Below are 23,272 nucleotides of genomic sequence, written 5' to 3' on the forward strand. Positions count from 1 at the left end.
TGGGAGATCCCAGTTTGTATTGGATCTGCATTCTCAAAACTCCATCTTTACTGAGAATTGCGGCAAAGTTATGAGCTACTACGCATTGAACAATGCTTCCAAATAAATTAAAAACCCTGAGCTGGAACAAAGTTTAAAACGAAATAGAGTTTTAAAAATATACTCACTTTTATAATAACCTCCCATTTAAGTTAATGTTAACAATGGGCTGAACTACTACTAGCGCCGTTAGTTCGCGGGCCACCGCGAGCTTCACTGAGCGGACAGAGAACGAAGGTAAGTTTCCAGACCTGTCTGTATGACCGTATTCATTATATTTCTCTTTGTCATTACTGCTATGCATAATGCATAATTACTATGCTATGCAATGCATTCATGATATGATTACAATTTGTTAGTATTTTCTATGACAATGACTTTTATTTGTTTTTGATGTTAAATACTTCCATTATTGAAAAAAAACGAAGAAAAATCCGCATTGCAGTATCACATTAAGATTTTTTTTGTTTTAGGACATCAAGGAAAATATAGGAACTAAACTTTGCTGTAAATCATCATTCTGAGGTAAACTTAAATATATAAAGTATTTACATGTAATTTTTCATCATCCATTAACATACATAATGTTCTTTAAAAAAATATGTTATTTTATAATTATTTAGTTCTCGTGAAACAAAATCATGATGCATATGATTTATCAACATTCTGAACAAGTATTATGTCGGCGAAAGCCCCCGTCAACATTATAAAATAAGCTTAACCTGATTCCAACAGTTTCAGAGTTAACATCAAACGATGTTGGAATTTGGGTTGTCAGTACTGATCGAGACTCGCACAAGTATCCTTAGCGCATAACAAGCAAGCAATGTGGTGACATTACTACAAGGACAGAGAACACTGAAACGATTGGGAACAACACAGGAGTGGGGGAGACACCGCTGTAAGGATTGCGGTTGACACGGTTACGAGTGTGATCAACTTTTACAAGAAAGATAACACGGGTCGCGTCATCCCGGGCCGATACCCTGAGCCCGAACAGTCGAGAATAGCGTCGCTTGCTCACGCCACTCCGCGCGGCGGCCCGAGGGATTCTCAAGACCGCTCAGCGATAGATAACAGCGCCGTGGCAGGAGGAGGGGAGAGGGGTAGCGACGACCCTAGTAATCCGGCCAGGCGCGCGTGGCATGTCTTACGTCAGTGGACGGCACACGTGACATGACGTCAGTGGCCGTGCAGGGCCGCCAGCCAGCTGCGACACTGGCGCGTGTCGCGGTCCTGTCTGCGTTCGTAACAGTATGAAAATTCGCTTCAATATTACTTCGTGAAAAGTAATATAGTCATAGTGTATAAAACCACTTCTATATAATTATTGTTCATATTAATAGGTAAAAAGGAATTCACTCTCTTCTATAGATTTTTTGTTAATTTCCTACAAATTTCCAAACACGATTTTAATTTGAAATTCAAAGCCACACAAAATCCATGGAAAGTTTAAATCCCCGCACGTCCAGTTTTCTGGTTTTAAGCTACGACAGACTGATGTTAATTTTCCTCCAGTCTGAAAACAAGTTGTTTCTTTTGAGGTGCGGCACTCCTTAAACTGAAAACATTATCTAAATAAAAATACTGAACTAAACTTCGCTAACAACTACCTTAAACATGCTGTAATTTATCAATAAAATTTTATGCTTTCAATTTAAATAATTGGTGGCTAAAATTTCTGTTTAGTTAATTTCAATTTCTGTCCATTTTATATGCAGCTTTTATCATAAAATATATTTTTTAATTAATCGGTTATAAACAATATGATAATAAAACGCTATTTTACTGAACTAATAAAAAAGGGAATAAAAAAATTTATATTTCCCGAAAGTTTGTAAACAGTGAAACGATATAATATTTATTTTTTATTTGTTCGAAAAGTTTTAATAATTAACTTTAGAATTTATTTCCGTTTTCGGACTGGGTGAAATCAAGCAAGCGCATAGAGTAGAGTAGAGTAGATGTATGGCGTATTAAATTTCGCGTCATAACTTGGTTGTTTCAGCAATGTAACTATGAGCAAAGATTATAACAACATTGCATAAATATAAAAGCAATTCGTTACACAAATCTTGCATTTATTCAACTTCAAAATGTGTAATATACGCCAAATTTCATAAAATCACACTTTAAAATAAGTTGGCTTTCATTGTGGTATATATTTTGTTGAACTTGCTCCGCCTGATGACTGAGGGGAACGAGTGGATATTTTAGTTCCAGAAGGTAAAACAATGATTTCGTCTAGGCGTTGGTTTCACTGTTTTTATTTTACTTTTGGTTATTTGACATAATATAGAGTTAAAACATGTGATTTAATTAACAGAAAGCGTAAACTACATGGTATAGAGATTACATTAATACAATAATGGTTACAATAACGGGCCGGCCCTTATTAGGTGATTAACATGCGTAGATTTAACAATTTTTCATTGCAATCCTTAATAAGTAAACACATTAAATTATCTTAGTCATGTTCTTAATTTCAAGTAAAAAAAAAACGTGGTTGGATACTAGTCCGAAAGATTGAGGAATAAGTGGGGCTGCTGAGAGGGGGGAGGGGTTAAAACTGCGGTGCCAGTGGGGAAGGTGGTCTACAGGACCCGGCGGCGTGACTAGACTTGGCGAAGATGACTCGCTATCATGCCAAGGAAAGCTCGCGTCAGGCGAGGTCTTGCAACTGCCCTGTCTTGGGAGCTTGCAGGGCCTAGCAGTTCTCGTCACGAGTCAGGGGCGAATTACAGGAGACGTCCGTGCGCCAAGGCGGGAATAATGGGATCGCCCCGCTGGGTCATTGAATAGTAGGCACAATCAGATCTAGAGCTGGGAAAACTTGGGGAGACAAGTCTGACAAAGGTTGGATGTTAGTGTACAGGAGGAGGAACAAGTTTAAGTTCATGCAGCAGAGGAATGATTGGAGACATTATTTAAGTTAAAAAAATTTCACATTTGAAATTGTGCCAAAACCAACACTTGACGGCACAAACTTCACTGACAGATGACTAAACGTGAACTCGCTCTTGTCGAGTTACAATGTTTAATTTGATGGTCTGTTTAGTTTTACTACAGAAAATATAATTTGGCAAAGTTTATTAGTTTTAAGCTGCAGCATTTACTTGAGTGGCTAATGTTGTGTTTTTTCCCCCACAGCCCTGACCGAACATGTCGATGCAAAACAACCGCTCTTCCAAAACCGTAAGTATGGTCTGCAACGATGTGACTCACGCAGAATGTTTTTTTTTACTTAACAAATTACATATCAGTTTTATGCATAGCATATATTTTCAACGCAAACTCTCACCTGAAGCCTTGATTGTTTCACAAGGCTGGGAGCGGCGAGGCTCTATAGAGACTGGGTATAACCACGTGACTGTCTCGCGCGAGAAGACCGCCTACTCCCGACGCGACTCGTCACTGTCGAGTGAACAAAAAACATCATTACACAAACTTGGTATTTCTGTTTCCCAAAGCACATACTCGAGTAACTACAATAACATAGCAAAAAAATAATTCTTCAAAAAGTTTTTTAAAGTTTGTACCGATTATTTCAGTTCAATTTTCTTTATCGTAGGATATTTGTTTTCCAATTGTCCTAGTGAGCGCATTATGTGCATTAACAGTCAGTGTCCAATCAAAGTTCATTGAGCGCTGGTAATGTTACGAGGAGTCTAAAGGCGGGGCACCGGGGCAGGCCGGTCGGTCGGGGGAACACCTCCCGGGCAGGTGACCGCCCCTACCTCTGCGGTGACCTATCAGGAGCGGCGCCTCTCTCCCGCTCTCCCGAGTGCTCGGCACGTCCAGGGCCCCGCCTGCGTGGAGTGGCGTGGCTAGGCCGCCCTTGTTCTCGAAGCTTCGAGTGTTGAGTCGGGGGTCCTGGTGACGCGATGAGTGAGAAGGTTCGTGGCAAGAGACAAACAGGAGAGAGAGCCACTGCAGAGCGACGTCCAGTAGGCTTATCAAAGGCGAGATTGCTTTGTGGACCGACAGTTAAATGGTTGTGATTTAAGAAATAATCCGTTATCAAGTGATAACTATTTAATTAGCTGGGCTCTACATGTTCTTTCCACTCCTAACGATTATATACAACCGTTTCCTTACAATCGTCTTCTCTGTTTTCGGGTATCGTGCGCTCTCAAACATGCACAGTGCTAAAGGCTTTGGTACTACCATCTTGTAATGGGATGAGTTCCTTAGTGTTACAACTATGATATTATCTAAACATCGTCGGGTGTTTATATAAGTTACTGTTCCAAATAATATGTTTATTTTTAAGCTCGAAAAAATTTCCGCATCTATGTGGTATGTTTTTTTTTTTTAATAAGGGAGGGAAAATCTTTCAAAGACACCACCTTGAGGGATGATACATGATGGTCAGTAGTGTGGGATTTCCACCCACTAAAAAAATCCCTCTCCACTTCCCCCCTTTGTATTACTTCAACCCAGTCCATGTTGCGTCAAACGACATCCACTCCCATTTCACTGGTCTCTCTCTCAGATATTTTTTCCTTGAGAATGCACCGCACATAGGCAGCGATTTAATTCCAGTTTTTTTTTCTCTTTGGGTCATAAGGTTCACTAGGCTCGCAGGATTGAGAGTCTTACCTATTGTTGCTTCGATGTTAGCTCTGTGGTTCCTCCATCGTTCGCACTCGATAATAGTGTCCTCAGCGTCATCGGTTTTGTCTGGACAGTACTTACACATCGGTACTATGGTCCCAACTCTCTTTGTCAAATACAAATTAAAGGAAATTCATCACTGGCTTCTTGCTTTGACGACCCCCGTCGCTGTTCTTCTCGCCCTCTGACGTCAGCCGACAGCGCCCCTCACAGGGAATGATCTGCCAACGAAAGTGCAGGCGACTGGAAGTCCTCTAATTCTGGGCGCTATTTTGTCCTTGGGTGACAGCCTGCGACAAGCTGAGCGAGTCGGTCCAATAGTCGGCGTCGCTGTGCACTAAAGATCTGCTCCCGGCCTTTTAACAGGAATCAAAGCTCGGTGAACACAAAAGTCAATATTTAAAACAAGTCTCTGCCGGACCCACTCAGATACATCCAGCGTTATGTCCAAATTGTTAATATTCCCGCTGCCTTTTGCCTCCCCTCGACCTGCCAGCTCCACACGCAAGCTTCCGCAAGACAGCTGACTCAAAAGGGAAGAAGTCCAGAACTACTTCTTTCCCCCTACTATCAATTACCGCGATCTTTACTGCGAAGAGTCTGACCAGATCAGACTCTCGGTATTTCAGCCGTGTTGGTAGTGATGCTTTCAATATTAGCTGTGTTGGTCCTATTGTATCACTTAGGTCCGATTCGCACTCACCCAGAGTGGCGATCTTCTTCGCAAGTTCCCAGTGGGCGTTCGGGCAGCGTGGCAGTCTTGATCGGCTGGGCAGGCGGGGCGGCGGCAGGGTGACGTTCTTCCGATGGTCAGACGACTTCTGCCTTTGGCTGCTTCACCTTCCCCTATTTATACTCGCCAGAAAGGGGGCTCCCAGGTGCTGGAAACGACCAGAACATCCCAGCACGAAGTAGCGAGCGCTAGAGGAGATGGGACCCACCCCTCTCGGGCAGGGCTTGTTTCCCCCTCCAACCTCTCCTTATCGACCAATCATTAACCGCATCAAGATCGGCGCGGCGATTTCCCCTTCGCGCCTCGGAGGGGCGAGTCGCCGATGTAGGGACAAAACATTTCTCCTCTCTTCCCTCTTTAGGGGAAGGCAGTCGCGAAGCGTAGTTTTCCCTCCATCCAGGAGGGAGGGGCAGACTACCCCTCTTATGAGGTTGTTGTGTCCTATATTTGTCCTCGGCCTCTCTCTGCAACCAACATGGCCGCTGCGCCAAGAAAGCCGTATCCCAACAGGCTTCTCTACACCAGCCGTGGGATATAGGCTACGAGTGGTGCCGCGAACATATCATAGATGGCAGCACGCATCTTTTGAACGGTTATAGCAGTGCATATAGATTTATTAATGACTGTATAATATAAAATGTGTGTCAGTGCTATATATGTTATAAGTAAATAATATCCTAGTGTGTGAATTACTGGGGAGGGCACAGGATGGCCTGTTTTTTTGTATTGGGGAAAGATTGTCGCTTTGTCAGTGACCAATGTCTGAAGGAGCTGTATTTAAGCTGGGTCGAAATGTGCCTAGCCAGAGATCCCTTTCCCAGAGAAATCTGGGGGAAATAAAGCAGATAGTTGGAAATTGGGTTATTGCTTTTTGCTCACTTCTCCTCTTCCTTCCTCTGGAGCGGCCCTTGGGTGCTCGCTCTAGGAGCCCAACTTCCCTGCCCCTTGGAGCGGCCTTCGGGTGCTCGCTCTAAGGCACCAACTACCGCCCCTTCCTCGCACTGTACCTGACCACACCCCTTCTCTACCCCTGGCCCAGCAAAAGGGCAGGAGAGTGGCAATATCTGTGAGTCAAGGAGCAGCTGCCAGCCTACCAGAGGGCCTTTCGCCCCACCTTACGTCACTTCATCACCCGACGCTGTTGCCGGGACACGTCAATTTGGCGCCCAACGTGGGGCCTGTGTCAGTCTAGATAGGCTGAGGACCACCTACCACCGCAAGAGCTTCTCATCACAGCCAGAGCCACATCCACTTCCAGGAGTGCAGAAAACACCTGGTGGCGCCCAACCCAACTGAAGGATGTCTTCTGGATCCTGTGCAGCACCCCGCTGCAGGGTACCGGATGGACCCAGCATTCCCTGTGTATGCTGCAATGCCCAGTTTCACCTGCAATGCCTTGGTATCGTGGAACAAGTCATTGAACAGGCGTATATCCACATATGCCAGCCCTGCAGACAACTTCTGGTAGAGAAGAAGCCAACAGTTCCAGCTCCCCGGCGCTGCTTTGCGCCGAACTGCCCTGGGACAGCCCTAGTCCTCGTCACCTGCCAGGCCTGTCAGCGCGACTACCATCTCGCCTGTCTAGGCTGGGAAGATACACCACTGGACCTTGCTGGGATGTCGTTTACCTGCGCCCAGTGTAGAGTGAATCCCACTTTACCTTCAAGTACAAGATCTGCAAGTGTACCTCGGCCCTTTAGAGGTCAGGATCATGAGGACCCTGTGCAAGCTGTACACCAATGGGAGCAAGCCCTACGGGCACATGCAATCCACCCCACCGAATGGGTGGACCAGATAGGTCCATTACTACTTGGGGAAGCCTCTAGATGGTGAAATAACCATGAAGGGCTGTATGACACCTGGGAAGAGTTCACAGGGAGCTTCCTGAACCAGTTTGGAAACCAATCAAGATTGGCAAATCTTACTGCCCAATTATATGGTACCAAACAAAAAGAAGGAGAGGATGTCGAAAGTTTCTTACTACAGAAAAGAAAACTTTATAAGAGGCTACACCCAGGGAGAGACCCAAATGAATTTCTTCCTACCTTGTTGGAGCTGGTGCGGCCCAACCTTCGGGCATTTCTGCGGCATCCACCTCCCGAGAATTTATCCGAACTTATGGTTCGAGCCCCTACCATGCAGCGAGACTGTCTCGAAACTAGGGGCACTGTAACCAGCAAACCGTGGTCACCACCAACCCCGGTACAAGAATATGCTACCCCCAACAAAAGATTGCCTAAGTGTTGGCACTGTCCTGAACAGCACTTTCATCAAGACTGCCCGGTGCTCCGCTGCCAACAGTCTGAAAGGAACAGCCTCAACACAGTAGACCCCTGGAGGGAAAGAGTGGTGCCAACGAGCCCTACCCCTACACCGAAGGTAGAAAACCTCAACTCCCAAGCTCGGCTCGAAAGTAGACCGACCCCGAGCCTTATGTGCGTACAGCACCACCCACAACAAGAACTGCCAAGAGTCAAGGTGCAAGTGGACTCACAGCCCATTCAGGCTCTTATCGACTCAGCCGCCACCACTAATTTTGTGCACGAGAGTATTGTGCAGAGAACAGGGACCCCTATTAAGTCCCAACCCCAAATGGCCCAGCTTGCCACCCAGGGATCCACCATGACCTTACTGGGCAATGCTGTGGTACAATGCTGCATAGCCGATGTGGAGATGGAGATCCCATGTCTGGTCGCGAAGGACCTTCGAGAAGAACTCGTATTGGGCCAAGATTGGCTCACCCAGCAGCAGGCGACATTGGACTTCGAAGATAAAACTATACACTTCGGACGAACGTCCCGCCGAACTCTTAACTGGGGCACCAAAGGAATGGGTGATCCGAACGCCCCTAATCAAAGTGGTGTTAACCCTAATCCTGGAATCTGCACTGAACAACACAGAGACCAACCTATGGTTGTGTTGACGCAAGGAGACCAGCGACCCCAAGAAACTCCTTCCCCACGCTCGGCCACAACCAAGCTGAGCCAAAATAACTCAGGCAGTGGTTTTCAATGGCGTCAGAAAGGAGGAACCCCAAAGGGGAAATCCACCATGCAGTCGTGGAGACAGCCGTTGAGCGATGCCTCCTTAAAAGCAGGGTGCAACTGGAATAGGGAGTCCTTACAAGACCGAGGATTATGGATTCCCCAGAACAAGATTCACCTGCAGCCATGGAGACAGAAAACAGATCTGTCAACAATACCCCGCAACCCCAGGAACCTGCTAGTCCCTCCTCACCGGGACAAGATTGTGCCTCCAGAATCCTCAGACCACGGGACCGGCTGGTCAGACCGGCCCGCTACCGACTAGCCTCCGCATAGTGCAGTGGCCAGTGTAGGGAGGTCAGCCCTGGGACTGAAGCCCAGCGTACTGACCTCTGGCAGGTGCAACGATCCAGGCCGAGGCCACAGAGGGAGGGGGCGAATTGTTGTGTCCTATATTTGTCCTCGGCCTCTCTCTGCAACCAACATGGCCGCTGCGCCAAGAAAGCCGTATCCCAACAGGCTTCTCTACACCAGCCGTGGGATATAGGCTACGAGTGGTGCCGCGAACATATCATAGATGGCAGCACGCATCTTTTGAACGGTTATAGCAGTGCATATAGATTTATTAATGACTGTATAATATAAAATGTGTGTCAGTGCTATATATGTTATAAGTAAATAATATCCTAGTGTGTGAATTACTGGGGAGGGCACAGGATGGCCTGTTTTTCTGTATTGGGGAAAGATTGTCGCTTTGTCAGTGACCAATGTCTGAAGGAGCTGTATTTAAGCTAGGTCGAAATGTGCCTAGCCAGAGATCCCTTTCCCAGAGAAATCTGGGGGAAATAAAGCAGATAGTTGGAAATTGGGTTATTGCTTTCTGCTCACCTCTCCTCTTCCTTCCTCTGGAGCGGCCCTTGGGTGCTCGCTCTAGGAGCCCAACTTCCCTGCCCCTTGGAGTGGCCTTCGGGTGCTCGCTCTAAGGCACCAACTACCGCCCCTTCCTCGCACTGTACCTGACCACACCCCTTCTCTACCCCTGGCCCAGCAAAAGGGCAGGAGAGTGCCAATATCTGTGAGTCAAGGAGCAGCTGCCAGCCTACCAGAGGGCCTTTCGCCCCACCTTACGTCACTTCATCACCCGACGCTGTTGCCGGGACACGTCAAGGTAATCAACTCCCAATCAGGTTAGACCGACGAGGGGAGGGAACTTCTCCGCCGCAACTTCGGCGCTGTTGCCAAGAGTATGATTTCTCCTATTATCCCCTTCAATTCGTCGATAGGGGAACCCTCCCCGACTTTCACAACGATCTCCCTCTTTTCTCTAAACAAGTCCACCTTCAGGCTATCCATAACCATAGAAACATACAAAAATATACATATAAAGTGCTAAATTGAGAATAAAAATTAATACTAAACACAAAATACAGTTGGGGGTAGATCCTACCCACAACAGGGTAATCTCCAGTAATTCATTGTTATCTGTGTTCCATAGGTCAGGGCCCATGACTGAGCCCTGTGGTACGCCAGCTGTCGTCTGGTACTCCTGTGAGCCGTCTGTGGTTTCCACTATTAGTGTTTTTGCGTTAAAATAATCGTCAACTATGGCCAAGTTCTCCTTTTTAATCTTGAACAGATGCTCAAGTGCGTCCAAGATGTCGTCCCATTTTGCGCTGTTGAAGGCGTTCTTCACGTCAAGTGTGAAGAGGATGAAGACTTTGCGCGATTTCAGGTTACCAGACCACACTTCGGTTATAATCCCTATGATCTTCTTAATCACGCCAATCGCCGATCGGCCTTGTCGGAAGCCATGTTGTTTTTCGACAAAGCCACTGACATGGTCGATGTCATTTAGGAGTCTCGCTTGTATTAGCTTTTGGAGCAGTTTTCCAGCGATATCTAGCATGCAGAGTGGTCGGAACGACGAAATTGTTAAGGGGGTTCCTTTCCCTTTGTCCAAGATGACCAGACTCTGCCGTTTCCAGATAGTGGCAAACGTGCCGGTTGCAAAACATGTGTTGTAGGCATTCTGCAGTAGGTCCGGAAATTCCTGGGCTATGATCTTGATCACCGACGTGGGGATGCCGTCGGGACCGGGTGCCTTTCCTGGTTTGAGGGACTTCGTTGCATCTTGCAGTTCTTTGGGTGTGAAAGGTGTAACTTCACCATTGTTGGTATAGTGCCTTTTTTCTCGCATGTGGTGTTTGGGAAATAGCTCTGCTACAATGTCGTCCATTATGGGGGGGGGGGGGGTGTTTGGCATTTCTGGTGTAGCCTTTCCGAGATTTTTGACGACAATTTGGTAGGCTTTGCCCCATATATCCTTCTCAAGGTCGTTGCAGATTACTTTACATCGCTTTACTTGTCTCGATAGTTCGGTTTAAGTCCTTTTTAGCCTTCTTGTACTCGCTTGAGTATATGGTTAGGTCAGGAGTGCGTTTTGCGGCTCTTGTTGCTCGAGGCGAAGTTCGTGACATATTTTCTGGAGTGCTGCAATTTCCGGCGTCCACTAGTATGCCGACCTGTGTAGGTCATTGATATTTGATCGTGGCATAGAGGCATCACAAGAGGTGGTGATGGCCTTAATCATTGTCAACACCATTCTTTCCATCTCACTTCTGGTGTTGGGAGCCGAGTGGAATTTAAGTGTTGACCAGCTTTTGAAAGAGACTTTCGGAGAGCTTCTAGGTCAAGCTTTCTGGTGTTCCACCTTCGTTCTTTAGAGCCTTGCTGCATTGCTGTGGTGTGATATGTTGGTGGTCACTACCACTGTACTCTTCGTAAACGATCCAGTTCTTGATCTTTCTGGCGATTCTTGGGGTACCCATTGAGATGTCGAGGATATATTCCTGATACCCCGGTCTTCTGAAGGTTGGAGCGTTTCCAGTGTTCAGGATTGTGAGATCGAGCCTTGCAGCAATGTCTACAACTTCGTTTCCTCTAGTATCCGAGAAATCTGCTCCCCATTCAACAGATTTGACATTGAAGTCGCCAGGTACAATAACTTCGCCATTGAATTTCCTAATCGCGTTTTCAATGTTAGCCAGTTTTTGGCGAAACACACTAATACCTTCGTTAAGTGAAAAGTACACGCTCATGAAGTAAGTCATGGAGGTTTTTATCCAGACAGATCCTGCTCCCCATCCAATGTTTATGATAGTTACCTTGTCGGGGCTTACAGTCCAGATCGCTGCCGTGTTGGTTTTATCTGTGAACAATGTTTTGTCTCTAAAGTTGGAGTGTTGCTCACAGATGATGCAGACGTAAATCTTGTCTTCAAGACACGTTGACGTAGTAGGTTCTGCGCTAGCACACACCTGTTGAGGTTCCATTGAAGTATGCACATCATTTCTGCAATATTGTAGCTTCAGTTAGTGCAGCGCGGTATGCCTTTCAGGCCCCAGAGCCAGAGATATGAGACAGGCCATCCTTGGCATCTTTATCCAGTGTGCACAAAAAGCATTTTGGCTGTTCAGTGCAGTCTACTGACTTATGGCTTTCTCCACCACATTTGTAGTGCCACATTTTTCTGTCCAGTCTTTTGCAGGAGCATTACAGGTGGCCATATCCAAGGCATCTGAAACAGCGGGTTACTCTTGTGACTGGTTAAATGCTATAGTTGACCCATCCGACCTTGATGCGAGCCTTATCAAGGGCTCGCTTCGTCGATCTCGCAAAAAGCTGCGTGTTGGCCTCGCGGAGTGGTCTTTGTTAGATCAACACATTTAATCCTAGGCTGGTGGTAAAGTCGCGTTTGAGTGCAGCACGGATGACGTCTTCGGTAGAGACTCCATCCAGGGCGACGATTTCAATAGTCGATTTGGTGTCAGTGTCTTGACCGTGCCGATATTCGTATATATGTATATACGATGTTGACCCCTCAGGGTGACCTGCACCTATCGGACGGTCTCCGAAGCTGCTGTACTAGTTAAAGTAGGGGTGGCGCCTATCGACCTACTAGCATTCGAGAGGGCGAAACTCTATGATATCAAAGCTACAGGCGACAACACAAAGGAAGCCAGAGAAAAAGTGAAGGTGGGAATGCTGGAGGATTGGGAAGACAGATGGAAGACCTGCGACAAGGGCAGATGGACAGCTCGCCTGATCCCGAACATCAAAACAGATCGACCTAAATCATGGTAAGACAGATTTATTCCTGACTCAACTGTTGACAGGCCATGGCTCATTCAACACAGACCTACACAAATTGGGCCTACACCACACTGCGATGTGCAAGTACTGCCTGGACAAAATCGATGATGCTGAACACACTGTTTTCGAGTGAGAACGATGGAGGACTATAGGTAATACTCTCAATCCTGTGAGCCTAATGAACATTATGATGAAAAGAGAAGAAAACTGGAATGAAATCGCTGCCTATGTGCGGTGCATTCTCAGGGGAAAAAATATCTGAGAGAGAGACCAGTGAAATGGGAGCGGACGTCGTTTGATGCAACACAGACTGCGTTGAAGTAAAGCTAGCACGATTTCGGCCCAGTCTCCCCTTAAATAATTATGGGGAAAGTAGAGGGGAGGATTTTTAGTATGTGGAATTCCCACACTACCGACCATCATGTATCATCCCTCAAGATGGTGTCCTTGAAAGATTTTCCTTCCTATATATATAAATATATTTGCCTGGTTATCAATATTAACCAAACACGTTATTTTAGGACGAATTTTTAGAAAATTTTGATGGTTAAGGTCAAATATTAAGGTCAATATAATCTAAAATGGCTGCCATTACATCATTAAAAATGTATTTTGCAAGGCAGCAGGCTTTAGCTCCAGCTCCTTGTACTGGAACCAGAAGCCGAACCTACTATTTTATACTACTCAGGAAGGAACAGTGATGCGCTCCACCATGTAGTTGTTAGCGGTGGCCATGTCGCACGAGAACGCAGTGTGACATGTAGCGCCACTAGACAGTGCCCTGGGCTTAAAGGCCGAGCTGGAGGGGGTGGTGCGCAGCACCATAGACCTTATGCGCTCCACCATTTCGCGGGTAGCGGTCTAGGTGTCGCACGAGGACACAGTGTGAGGTTCTGCGCCACTGCAGACAGTGCCCTGGGCTTGCAGGCCGAGCTGGAGGGGGTGGTGCGCGGCGCCATAGACCTGATGCGCTCCACCATGTCGCGGGTAGCGGTCTAGGTGTCGCACAAGGACCCAGTGTGAGGTGCTGCGCCACTAGACAGTGCCCTGGGCTTGCAGGCCGAGCTGGAGGGGGCGGTGCGCGGCACCATAGACCTAATGCGATCCACTATGTCGCGGTTAGCGGTCTAGGTGTCGCACGAAGACCCAGTGTGAGGTGCTACGCCACTAGACAGTGCGCTGGACTTGCAGGCCGAGCTGGAGGGGGCGGTGCGCGGCGCCATAGACCTGATGCGCTCCACCATGTCGCGGGTAGCGGTGGCCGTGTCGCACGAGGACCCAGTGTGAGGTGCTGCGCCACTAGACAGTGCCCTGGGCTTGCAGGCCGAGCTGGAGGGGGCGGTGCGCAGTGCCATAGACCTGATGCGCTCCACCATGTCGCGGGTAGCGGTCTAGGTGTCGCACGAGGACACAGTGTGAGGTGCTGCGCCATTAGACAGTGCCCTGGTCTTGCAGGCCGAGCTGGAGAGGGTGCAGCGCGGCGCCATAGACCTGATGCGCTCCACCATGTCGTGGGTAGCGGTCTAGGTGTCGCACGAGTACACAGTGTGAGGTGCTGCGCCACTAGACAGTGCCCTAGGCTTGCAGGCCAAGCTGGAGGGGGTAGTGCACGGTGCCATAGCCCTGATGCGCTCCACCATGTCGCGGGTAGCGGTCTAGGGGTCGCACGAGGACCCAGTGTGAGGTGCTGCGCCACAAGACAGTGCCCTGGACTTGCAGGCCGAGCTCGAGGGGGCGGTCCACGGCGCCATAGACCTGATGCGCTCCTCCATGTCGCGGGTAGTGGTCAAGGTGTCGCACGAGGACCCAGTGTGAGGTGCTGCGCCACTAGACAGTGCCCTAGGCTTGCAGGCCAAGCTGGACGGGGCGGTGCGCGGCGCCATAGACCTGATGCGCTCCACCATGTCGCGGGTAGAGGTGTAGGTGTCGCACGAGGACCCAGTGTAAGGTGCTGCGCCACTGCAGACAGTGCCTGGGCTTGCAGGCCGAGCTGGAGGGGGTGGTGCGCGGCGCCATAGACCTGATTCACTCCACCATGTCGCGGGTAGCGGTCTAGGTGTCACACGAGGACCCAGTGTGAGGTGCTGCGCCACTGCAGAGAGAGCCTTGGGCTTGCATGCCGAGCTGGAGGGGGCGGTGCGCGGCGCCATAGACCTGATGCGCTCCACCATGTCGCGGGTAGCGGTCTAGGTGTCACACGAGGACCCAGTGTGAGGTGCTGCGCCACTGCAGAGAGAGCCTTGGGCTTGCAGGCCGAGCTGGAGGGGGCGGTGCACGGCGCAATAGACCTGATGCACTCCACCGTGTCGCGGGTAGCGGTCTAGGTGTCGCACAAGGACCCAGTGTGAGGTGCTGCGCCACTAGACAGTGCCCTGGGCTTGCAGGCCGAGCTGGAGAGGGCGGTGCGCGGCGCCATAGACCTGATGCGCTCCACCATGTCGCGGGTAGCGGTCTAGGTGTCGCACTAGGACCCAGTGTGAGGTGCTGTGCCACTGCAGTCAGTGCGCTGGACTTGCAGGCCGAGCTGGAGGGGGCGGTGCACAACGCCATAGACCTGATGAGCTCCACCATGTCGCGGGTAGCGGTCTAGGTGTCGCACGAGGACCCAGTGTGAGGTGATGCGCCACTAGACAGTGCCCTGGCCTTGCAGGCCGAGCTGGACGGGGCGGTGCGCGGCGCCATAGACCTGATGCGCTCCACCATGTCGCGGGTAGCGGTCTAGGTGTCGCACGAGGACCCAGTGTGAGGTGCTGCGCCACTAGACAGTGCGCTGGACTTGCAGGCCGAGCTGGAGGGGGCGGTCCGCGGTGCCATAGACCTGATGCGCTCCACCATGTCGTAGGTAGCGGTATAGGTGTCGCACGAGGTCCCAGTGTGAGGTGCTGCGCCACTAGACAGTGCCCTGGACTTGCAGGCCGAGCCGGAGGGGGCGGTGCGCGGCGCCATAGACCTGATGCGCTCCACCATGTCGCGGGTAGCGGTCTAGGTGTCGCACGAGGACCCAGTGTGAGGTGCTGTGCCACTGCAGACAGTGCCCTGGGCTTGCAGGCCGTGCTGGAGGGGGCGGTGCGCGGTACCATAGACCTGATGCGCTCCACATGTCACGGGTAGTGGTTTAGGTGTCGCACGAGGACCCAGTGTGAGGTGCTGTGCCACTGCAGACAGTGCGCTGGACTTGCAGGCCGAGCTGGAGGGGGCGGTGCGTGGCGCCATAGACCTGATGCGCTCCACCATGTCGCAGGTAGCGGTGGCCGTGTCGCACGAGGACCCAGTGTGAGGTGCTGCGCCACTAGACTGTGCCCTAAACTTGCAGGCCGAGCTGGAGGGGGCGGTGCGCGGCGCCATAGTCCTGATGCGCTCCACCATGTCGTGGTTAGCGGTGGCCATGTCGCACGAGGACACAGTGTGAGGTGCTGCCCCACTAGCCAGTGCCCTGGACTTGCAGGCCGAGCTGGAGGGGGCGGTGCGCGGCACCATAGACCTGATGCGCTCCACCATGTCGTGGTTAGTGGTGGCCGTGTCGCACGAGGACCCAGTGTGAGGTGCTGTGCCACTGCAGACAGTGCCCTGGACTTGCAGGCCGAGCTGGAGGGGGCGGTGCGCGGCGCCATAGACCTGATGCGCTCCACCATGTCGTGGTTAGTGGTGGCCGTGTCGCACGAGGACCCAGTGTGAGGTGCTGTGCCACTGCAGACAGTGCCCTGGACTTGCAGGCCGAGCTGGAGGGGGCGGTGCGCGGCGCCATAGACCTGATGCGCTCCACCATTTCGTGGTTAGCGGTGGCCGTGTCGCACGAGGACCCAGAGTGAGGTGCTGTGCCACTGCATACAGTGCCCTGGACTTGCAGGCTGAGCTGGAGGGGGCGGTGCGCGGCGCCATAGACCTGATGCGCTCCACTATGTCGTGGTTAGCGGTGGCCGTGTCGCACGAGGACCCAGTGTGAGGTGCTGTGCCACTGCAGACAGTGCGCTGGACTTGCAGGCCGAGCTGGAGGGGGCAGTGCGCGGCGCCATAGACCTGATGCGCTCCACCATGTCGCGGGTAGCGGTCTAGGTGTCGCACGAGGACCCAGTGTGAGGTGCTGCGCCATTAGACAGTGCCCTGGGCTTGCAGGCCGAGCTGGAGGGGGCAGTGCGCGGCGCCATAGACCTGATGCGCTCCACCATGTCGCGGGTAGCGGTCTAGGTGTCGCACGAGGACCCAGTGTGAGGTGCTGCGCCATTAGACAGTGCCCTGGGCTTGCAGGCCGAGCTGGAGGGGGCGGTGCGCGACGCCATAGACCTGATGCGCTCCACCATGTCGCGGGTAGCGGACTAGGTGTCACACGAGGACCCAGTGTGAGGTGCTGCGCCACTAGACAGTGCGCTGGACTTGCAGGCCAAGCTGGAGGGGGCTGTGCACGGCGCCATTGACCTGATGCGCTCCACCATGTCGCGGGTAGCGGTCTAGGTGTCGCACGAGGACCCAGTGTGAGGTGCTGCGCCACTAGACAGTGCGCTGGACTTGCAGGCCGAGCTGGAGGGGGCGGTGCGCGACGCGATAGACCTGATGCGCTCCACCATGTCGCGGGTAGCGGTCTAGGTGTCGCACGAGGACCCAGTGTGAGGTGCTGCGCCACTAGACAGTGCCCTGGACTTGCAGGCCGAGCTGGAGGGGGCGGTGCGCGGCACCATAGACCTGATGCGCTCCACCATGTCGCGGGTAGCGGTCTAGGTGTCGCACGAGGACCCAGTGTGAGGTGATGTGCCACTGCAGCTAGTGCCCTGGGCTTGCAGGCCGTGTTGGAGGGGGCGGTGCGCGGTACCATAGACCTGATGCGCTCCACATGTCACAGGTAGCGGTTTAGGTGTCGCACGAGGACACAGTGTGAGGTGCTGTTTCACTGCAGACAGTGTGCTGGACTTGCAGGCCGAGCTGGAGGGGGCAGTGCGTGGCGCCATAGACCTGATGCGCTCCACCATGTCGCAGGTAGCGGTGGCCGTGTCGCACAAGGACCCAGTGTGAGGTGCTGCGCCACTAGACAGTGCCCTGGACTTGCAGGCCGAGCTGGAGGGGGCGGTGCGCGGCGCCATAGTCCTGATGCGCTCCACCATGTCGTGGTTAGCGGTGGCCATGTCGCACGAGGACACAGTGTGAGGTGCTGCGCCACTAGACAGTGCCCTGGACTTGCAGGCCGAGCTGGAGGGGGCGGTGCGAGGCGCCATAGACCTGATGCGCTCCACCATGTCGTGGTTAGCGGTGGCCGTGTCGCACGAGGACCCAGTGTGAGGTGCTGTGCCACTGCAGACAGTGCGCTGGACTTGCAGGCCGAGCTGGTGGGGGCGGTGCGAGGCGCCATAGACCTGTTGCGCTCCACCATGTCGTGGTTAGCGGTGGCCGTGTCGCACGAGGACCCAGTGTGAGGTGCTGTGCCACTGAAGACAGTGCGCTGGACTTGCAGGCCGAGCTGGAGGGGGCGGTGCGCGGCGCCATAGACCTGATGCGCTCCACTATGTCGTGTTTAGCGGTGGCTGTGTCGCACGAGGACCCAGTGTGAGGTGCTGCGCCACTGCAGACAGTGCTCTGGGCTTGCAGGCCGAGCTGGACGGGGCGGTGCGCGGCACCATAGACCTGATGCGCTTCAACATGTCGCGGGTAGCGGTCTAGGTGTCGCACGAGGACACATTGTGAATTGCTGCGCCATTGCAGACAGTGCCCTGGGCTTGCAGGCCGAGCTGGAGGGGGCGGTGCGCGGCACCATAGACCTGATGCGCTCCAACATGTCGCGGGTAGCGGTCTAGGTGTCGCACGAGGACCCAGTGTGAGGTGCTGCACCACTAGACAGTGCCCTGGGCTTGCAGGCCGAGCTGGAGGGGGCGGTGCGCGCCGCCATAGACCTGATGCGCTCCACCATGTCGCGGGTAGCGGTGGCCGTGTCACACGAGGACCCGCGCCGCGCCGAGCTGCAGGTGCTGGAGGAGGCCATGAAGCTGCTGGTGAACCAGTCGGAGAGCCTGGCCACCACGTACCTGGGCGAGCCCCTGCGCTCCCTTGACGAGCTGGACCCGCGCTACCGCCAGCCGGACCCCAAGCTGCTGCAGCGCATCAAGGCGCAGTATCTGACGCGCCAGGTCAAGGACACCTTGGTGGTGCAGATGCAGGAAGAGTTGAAGGAGTTGAAGCGCCGACTCGCCACCTTCGAGGAGGGCGACCACACCCTGGTGGAGCTGGAGCGGGCGGAGCGCGAGAAGCTGGCAGCGCAGGTACGTCCCAGCGACACCCTAGCACTCGCCGTCCTTCTAGTAGGGACGTAACAAGCCCGCTGTTTTGTGTGAAATTAAAAAAGATAATTTTTTAATAATTTTATAACTATTTCAAACTAAAAAAAAAAGTTTTAAAAAATTATTTTCGGTGTTTATGCTAATTTTTATTTCTGTATTTTTGTTCCGGAATCGATCAATAATTAATAGACAGCTTTTGATAATCAAATTTAGTTAGTTAATTTTTGACTGTATAATAACATAAATTTACTTCTAAGAGGACGAATAATGGGTAAATATGTATTCAAGCCATTTTGAGATATCTAAGTCCAATCAACCGTAAGATATATATTGGGCATTTATAATACATAAATATCACCAATACTGTTTTACCCAATTTAAAAATTTTCGTCCCTAAAGGGTTAAAAAGAGGTTAGTTTTGATTTAAGGATATAATGCATACTTCCGAATCCACTAGAACTAGAGGTTAAGTCTTGCAATCCCACCCGACTATCCTGCAGAAGGAACTACAGACCGGACTCCCACGTGGAGACACGCGTTATTCAAACTTAACCTAATTCAGAACTCAAAGTGTCAACACAACTAGCGGACTTGTTACGCACGGCACTTCGGTGCACTAACAAAATAAACTATCAAACAAATTAAGGATCGAGTAGTGAGAAAATTTTCTCTCATATTTCTCACAAAGCATTAATTGATCGTGACTGCAATCGATCAAAACATTCAATAAATTATTAAGATTTTTTCGAAAGTATTTTCCCCCATTTTTGGTTGAATATTATGTAGGTATTTTTAATAAGGCGGCCAAGATAACCAAAAATATGGCAGATGCTACAATAGCTGATAACATAATGGTTAACACTACTGAACTCTAGTGAGTAATAATTGAAATCAATATCGCTGAATTGCATTCTAACAGGCAATGTGTGCAATACGAAACATTACCACTCCTAGTAGCAAGCATTGAAAACAAAGATGTTGGTAGTACACTCTAGCACAATATATGTGCCAGGATCAACACTAGCATAGGCATTTAAATATAAAAAGGTGGTAATCTGATAAAGTTGCTTGAGGTGATTAAATCAAGTAAAGACGAGTTTGAAAGATTGTTAACTATTTTGGCAGGATAGAATTGACCATGTCTGAAATCACCCTTATGATCTGGATGGCTTGGGAACAAATAAAGAGGCTGTAAAATGCTGGCACTGGACCTTAAAATTACCTTCTTAGGTCAGGAGGTGAAATTTCAGAAAAGGTCATCTTGTTCGCTGTGTTCTTGGGGTGAGATTAGGTACAAGCGTGGTAAAAAGTTTATACATATTAAAAATTTTAAACTTCAAATTTTAAGAACCTTTTATACATTTATGGAATCACGTTATCATTACAGCATTTCATTTAGGTTAGGTATTATCAATTACATGAAAGGGCCAGTTTTTGAAAGAACATTATGTTATTCAGGCAACCAAAATGCCATCAGCTGTCCACGGACAGACTGATATGACCCTTGGGAATTCTGATACAGGCTGGAAGGGGCTGTGGGAAACATCTTTGAGACATGTTTGGTTTGTGTAGGTGCAAACCATGTAGGACTAGGTGCTGTCTCGGCAGTGGAGCAGTGGAGTAGAGACGGGTGACCCTGAGTGCAGGTGGGGACCATGTAGGACCAGGTGCTGTCTCGGCAGTGGAGCAGTGGAGTAGAGACGGGTGACCCTGAGTGCAGGTGGGGACCATGTAGGACCAGGTGCTGTCTCGGCAGTGGAGCAGTGGAGTAGAGACGGGTGACCGTGTGTGCAGGTGCGGACCATATAAGACTATGTGCTCTCTCGGCAGTGGAGCAGTGGAGTAGATACGGGTGACCCTGGTTGCAGGTGCAGCGAATGGAGGAGGAGGTGGTAGCGCACAAGGAGTACTCGGCACTGGTGCACCGCGACCTGGCGCGCAACTCCGCCGAGTTCCGTCGCTTCGTGTCGCGGCTGGAACACGCGCTCAGCACGCTGGAGGACAACTTCGAGGACCTGGAGGAGCGCACCAAGGACTGGGCCATCTACTGCACGTACGAGATCTTCCTGAAGGAGTGCCAGCACATCTTCGACGAGGCGATCGCGAGCATGGGGTGCGCCACGACGGGGGTGATGCGGCGCTCGGCGGCGCTGCAGAAGGCGGTGCGCGACGGCATGAACGTGGCGTCGGTGTCGCTGCTGCTGCACCTGCACGGCCGGGTGACGGGCGAGGACGTGTGCGGCCCGGAGACCGAGGTGGTGGACCTGGAGGCGCGCATCGGCGACCTGGAGCGCAAGATCCTGCTGCACCACGACGCGCTCAAGCTGCAGACGGAGAACCTGCGCGCGGGGCTGGGCGAGGCCAAGAAGCGCAACGACGTGCTCAAGGACAGCCTGCAGGTGTGCCAGAAGCACAACAAGGAGCTGCAGGACATGCTGGACGAGCGCGAGAAGCGCGGCGTTCTGGACGAGGTGCCGTCCAAGGACTGCTGAGCGGGGTACTGCCTCCCGGTGTCCGCCGCTCCACTCGCGCCCAGGACTAGTGTACCAACAATCAGTCAGAGGCTAAACCAAGCAGAGAGAATTGGACAATGGGAAATGTTACAACCAGACATTATTGGATCTTCCATCACATAAATGTATATCTTTGTTTTCAAATCCAAATTAAAACGTTACTTTGCCGCAATTTGGAAATATATATATTTTTGTAAATTATTTTCTCATCATTATTTCTTTTTTTTTATTGTTTTTCTTTATAATACTATTTTTTAATATGACCTTGATTCTCTATTTTCAAAATATGCAACCAACTGAATTTTTTTAGTTACTCTTTTGTCTTACCACTATCGATCATTTCAAAACAGTTGTGTTATGTTATATTTAAAAATATCTTTAATAATGTGGAGGTTATGAAGTTAAATTCTTTTTCATGTCATTGATGAGCTACCTACTTTTGTTTTGTTTTTTTTGCCACAGAATTTTGGTCTTTTTGATAACAGCTATAACAAAAAACAAGCTAAGTTAATCAGTTTTTTAAACACGTTTTTATACATAGTAAAGAAAACTGAAGTCTGCAGAAGAAAGAAGCAAATTTACACAAACGAAAACCACGAAAGACTAAAATAAACGGACCAACAATGAGAACTGACAAATGGTCACCTGTAACCACACTAGGTACGTAGATGGGTAATATAAATATATCTTTCACGAAAGAAAACTGCAGCGATGTTAAAAAAAATTTTAGAACTGTAAAGGAACATGTTTAGTCTACACTTTTCTATGTTTCTATTGTGTTGGTAATGAATTAGACACAGAAGTGTAGAATAGTATGTCCTGTGCCAGGTTTCAGGCTTGTGGTGTCAGTGCCGATATCCGCCATCTTGTATTGTAACCTTATGGTGACCATCTTGGATGACCTTGACCTTGACTTTTGACCTTCAAAATTTTCTAAAAAAAAAAAAAAAAAATACCCTACAAATTGCCCAAATTTCACCTAAAATACGGCAGAATTTCCATTTTCTTGGAAAATAATTCGAAAAATAAATAAGTTCCCTAGTTCGAGGGGAAAAAACCAGTTCTGAAGGAAAATTTTCCATTTTAGACCTCAAAAATGCTAATGGCATGAAAATTACCCAAAATGGCTTAAATTTCCCATGGACAAGCCGCTCTAAGTTGCCGGGGTCATGACCTTGTCAATTAGGATGTCATTTCCCCCAACTTGTATTTTATAACATTGCAATTTTCGTTACGGCCGCCATCTTGGATTCTCGATCGTTGCACATTTCGTTACGACCGCCATCTTGAAAATTTGTAATTATTATGCTAGAAAATCTGGAAAAAATTTAAAATTTAAAAAAAAAATTAATTAATATTTACATAAAAACCACTCCTCAACTTGGATTATGGCGTCACTACCGCCATCTTGAAAATCCGTAATTATTATCAGATTTTAATTAATTTCTTTTTAAATGGGCTATGTTGCAGCACGGATCAGCTTGTTTGACTTATCTCACATATTAGTCTAGTATCTTGGAATTCTTGAGAACTCGATGGCATCATTATTATCATTAGCAACGACCTGGATGGAAGGTTTACCATCAACATCGCAGACCCCGATGGCAACATTGCTGACAGCTCCAGAGATCCTGTTGGCAACGACGTCAACATTTGCACCGACTGTTCCAGCAGATCAGGAGATTGTAACAACCTAACAACTGCAGTGTCTTCAGCAGCAGAACAATTGTTGTCAACAGTCTCAGTGACATCGATAAAGGATGCTGCAACTAACGGTGTTCCATCACCTGACTGTAACTACTTCGAAAACATCAAAAATTTGAAAATTCGTGATTAGATAATACTCGAGTGTTATAATAACTCTGAACGCATTAAATATCAGTGCAACAGGAGTTGTAGTCAGTTTATATGCTACGGAAGACTAAAAAGACACTTAAGGAATAATGACAGACTGGTTGCGCATTTATCCGAATG

At 49.8% G+C, this 23,272-nt stretch overlaps 1 protein-coding gene across 1 annotated transcript; it reads left to right on the forward strand.

Annotated features, from left to right (window-relative positions):
- Nucleotides 1-359: 359 nt before the first annotated feature.
- Nucleotides 360-21,499, forward strand: LOC134538533 (uncharacterized). The gene is made up of 4 exons (XM_063379938.1): nucleotides 360-564; nucleotides 3,190-3,234; nucleotides 18,366-18,767; nucleotides 20,654-21,499. Exons 2-4 carry the CDS (start codon nucleotides 3,202-3,204, stop codon nucleotides 21,275-21,277), a joined length of 1,059 nt encoding a protein of 352 aa, XP_063236008.1. The 5' UTR covers nucleotides 360-564; nucleotides 3,190-3,201; the 3' UTR covers nucleotides 21,278-21,499.
- Nucleotides 21,500-23,272: the final 1,773 nt, after the last annotated feature.

This window comes from Bacillus rossius, chromosome 13 (assembly GCF_032445375.1).
Source record: "Bacillus rossius redtenbacheri isolate Brsri chromosome 13, Brsri_v3, whole genome shotgun sequence".
Lineage (NCBI taxonomy): Eukaryota > Metazoa > Arthropoda > Insecta > Phasmatodea > Bacillidae > Bacillus > Bacillus rossius.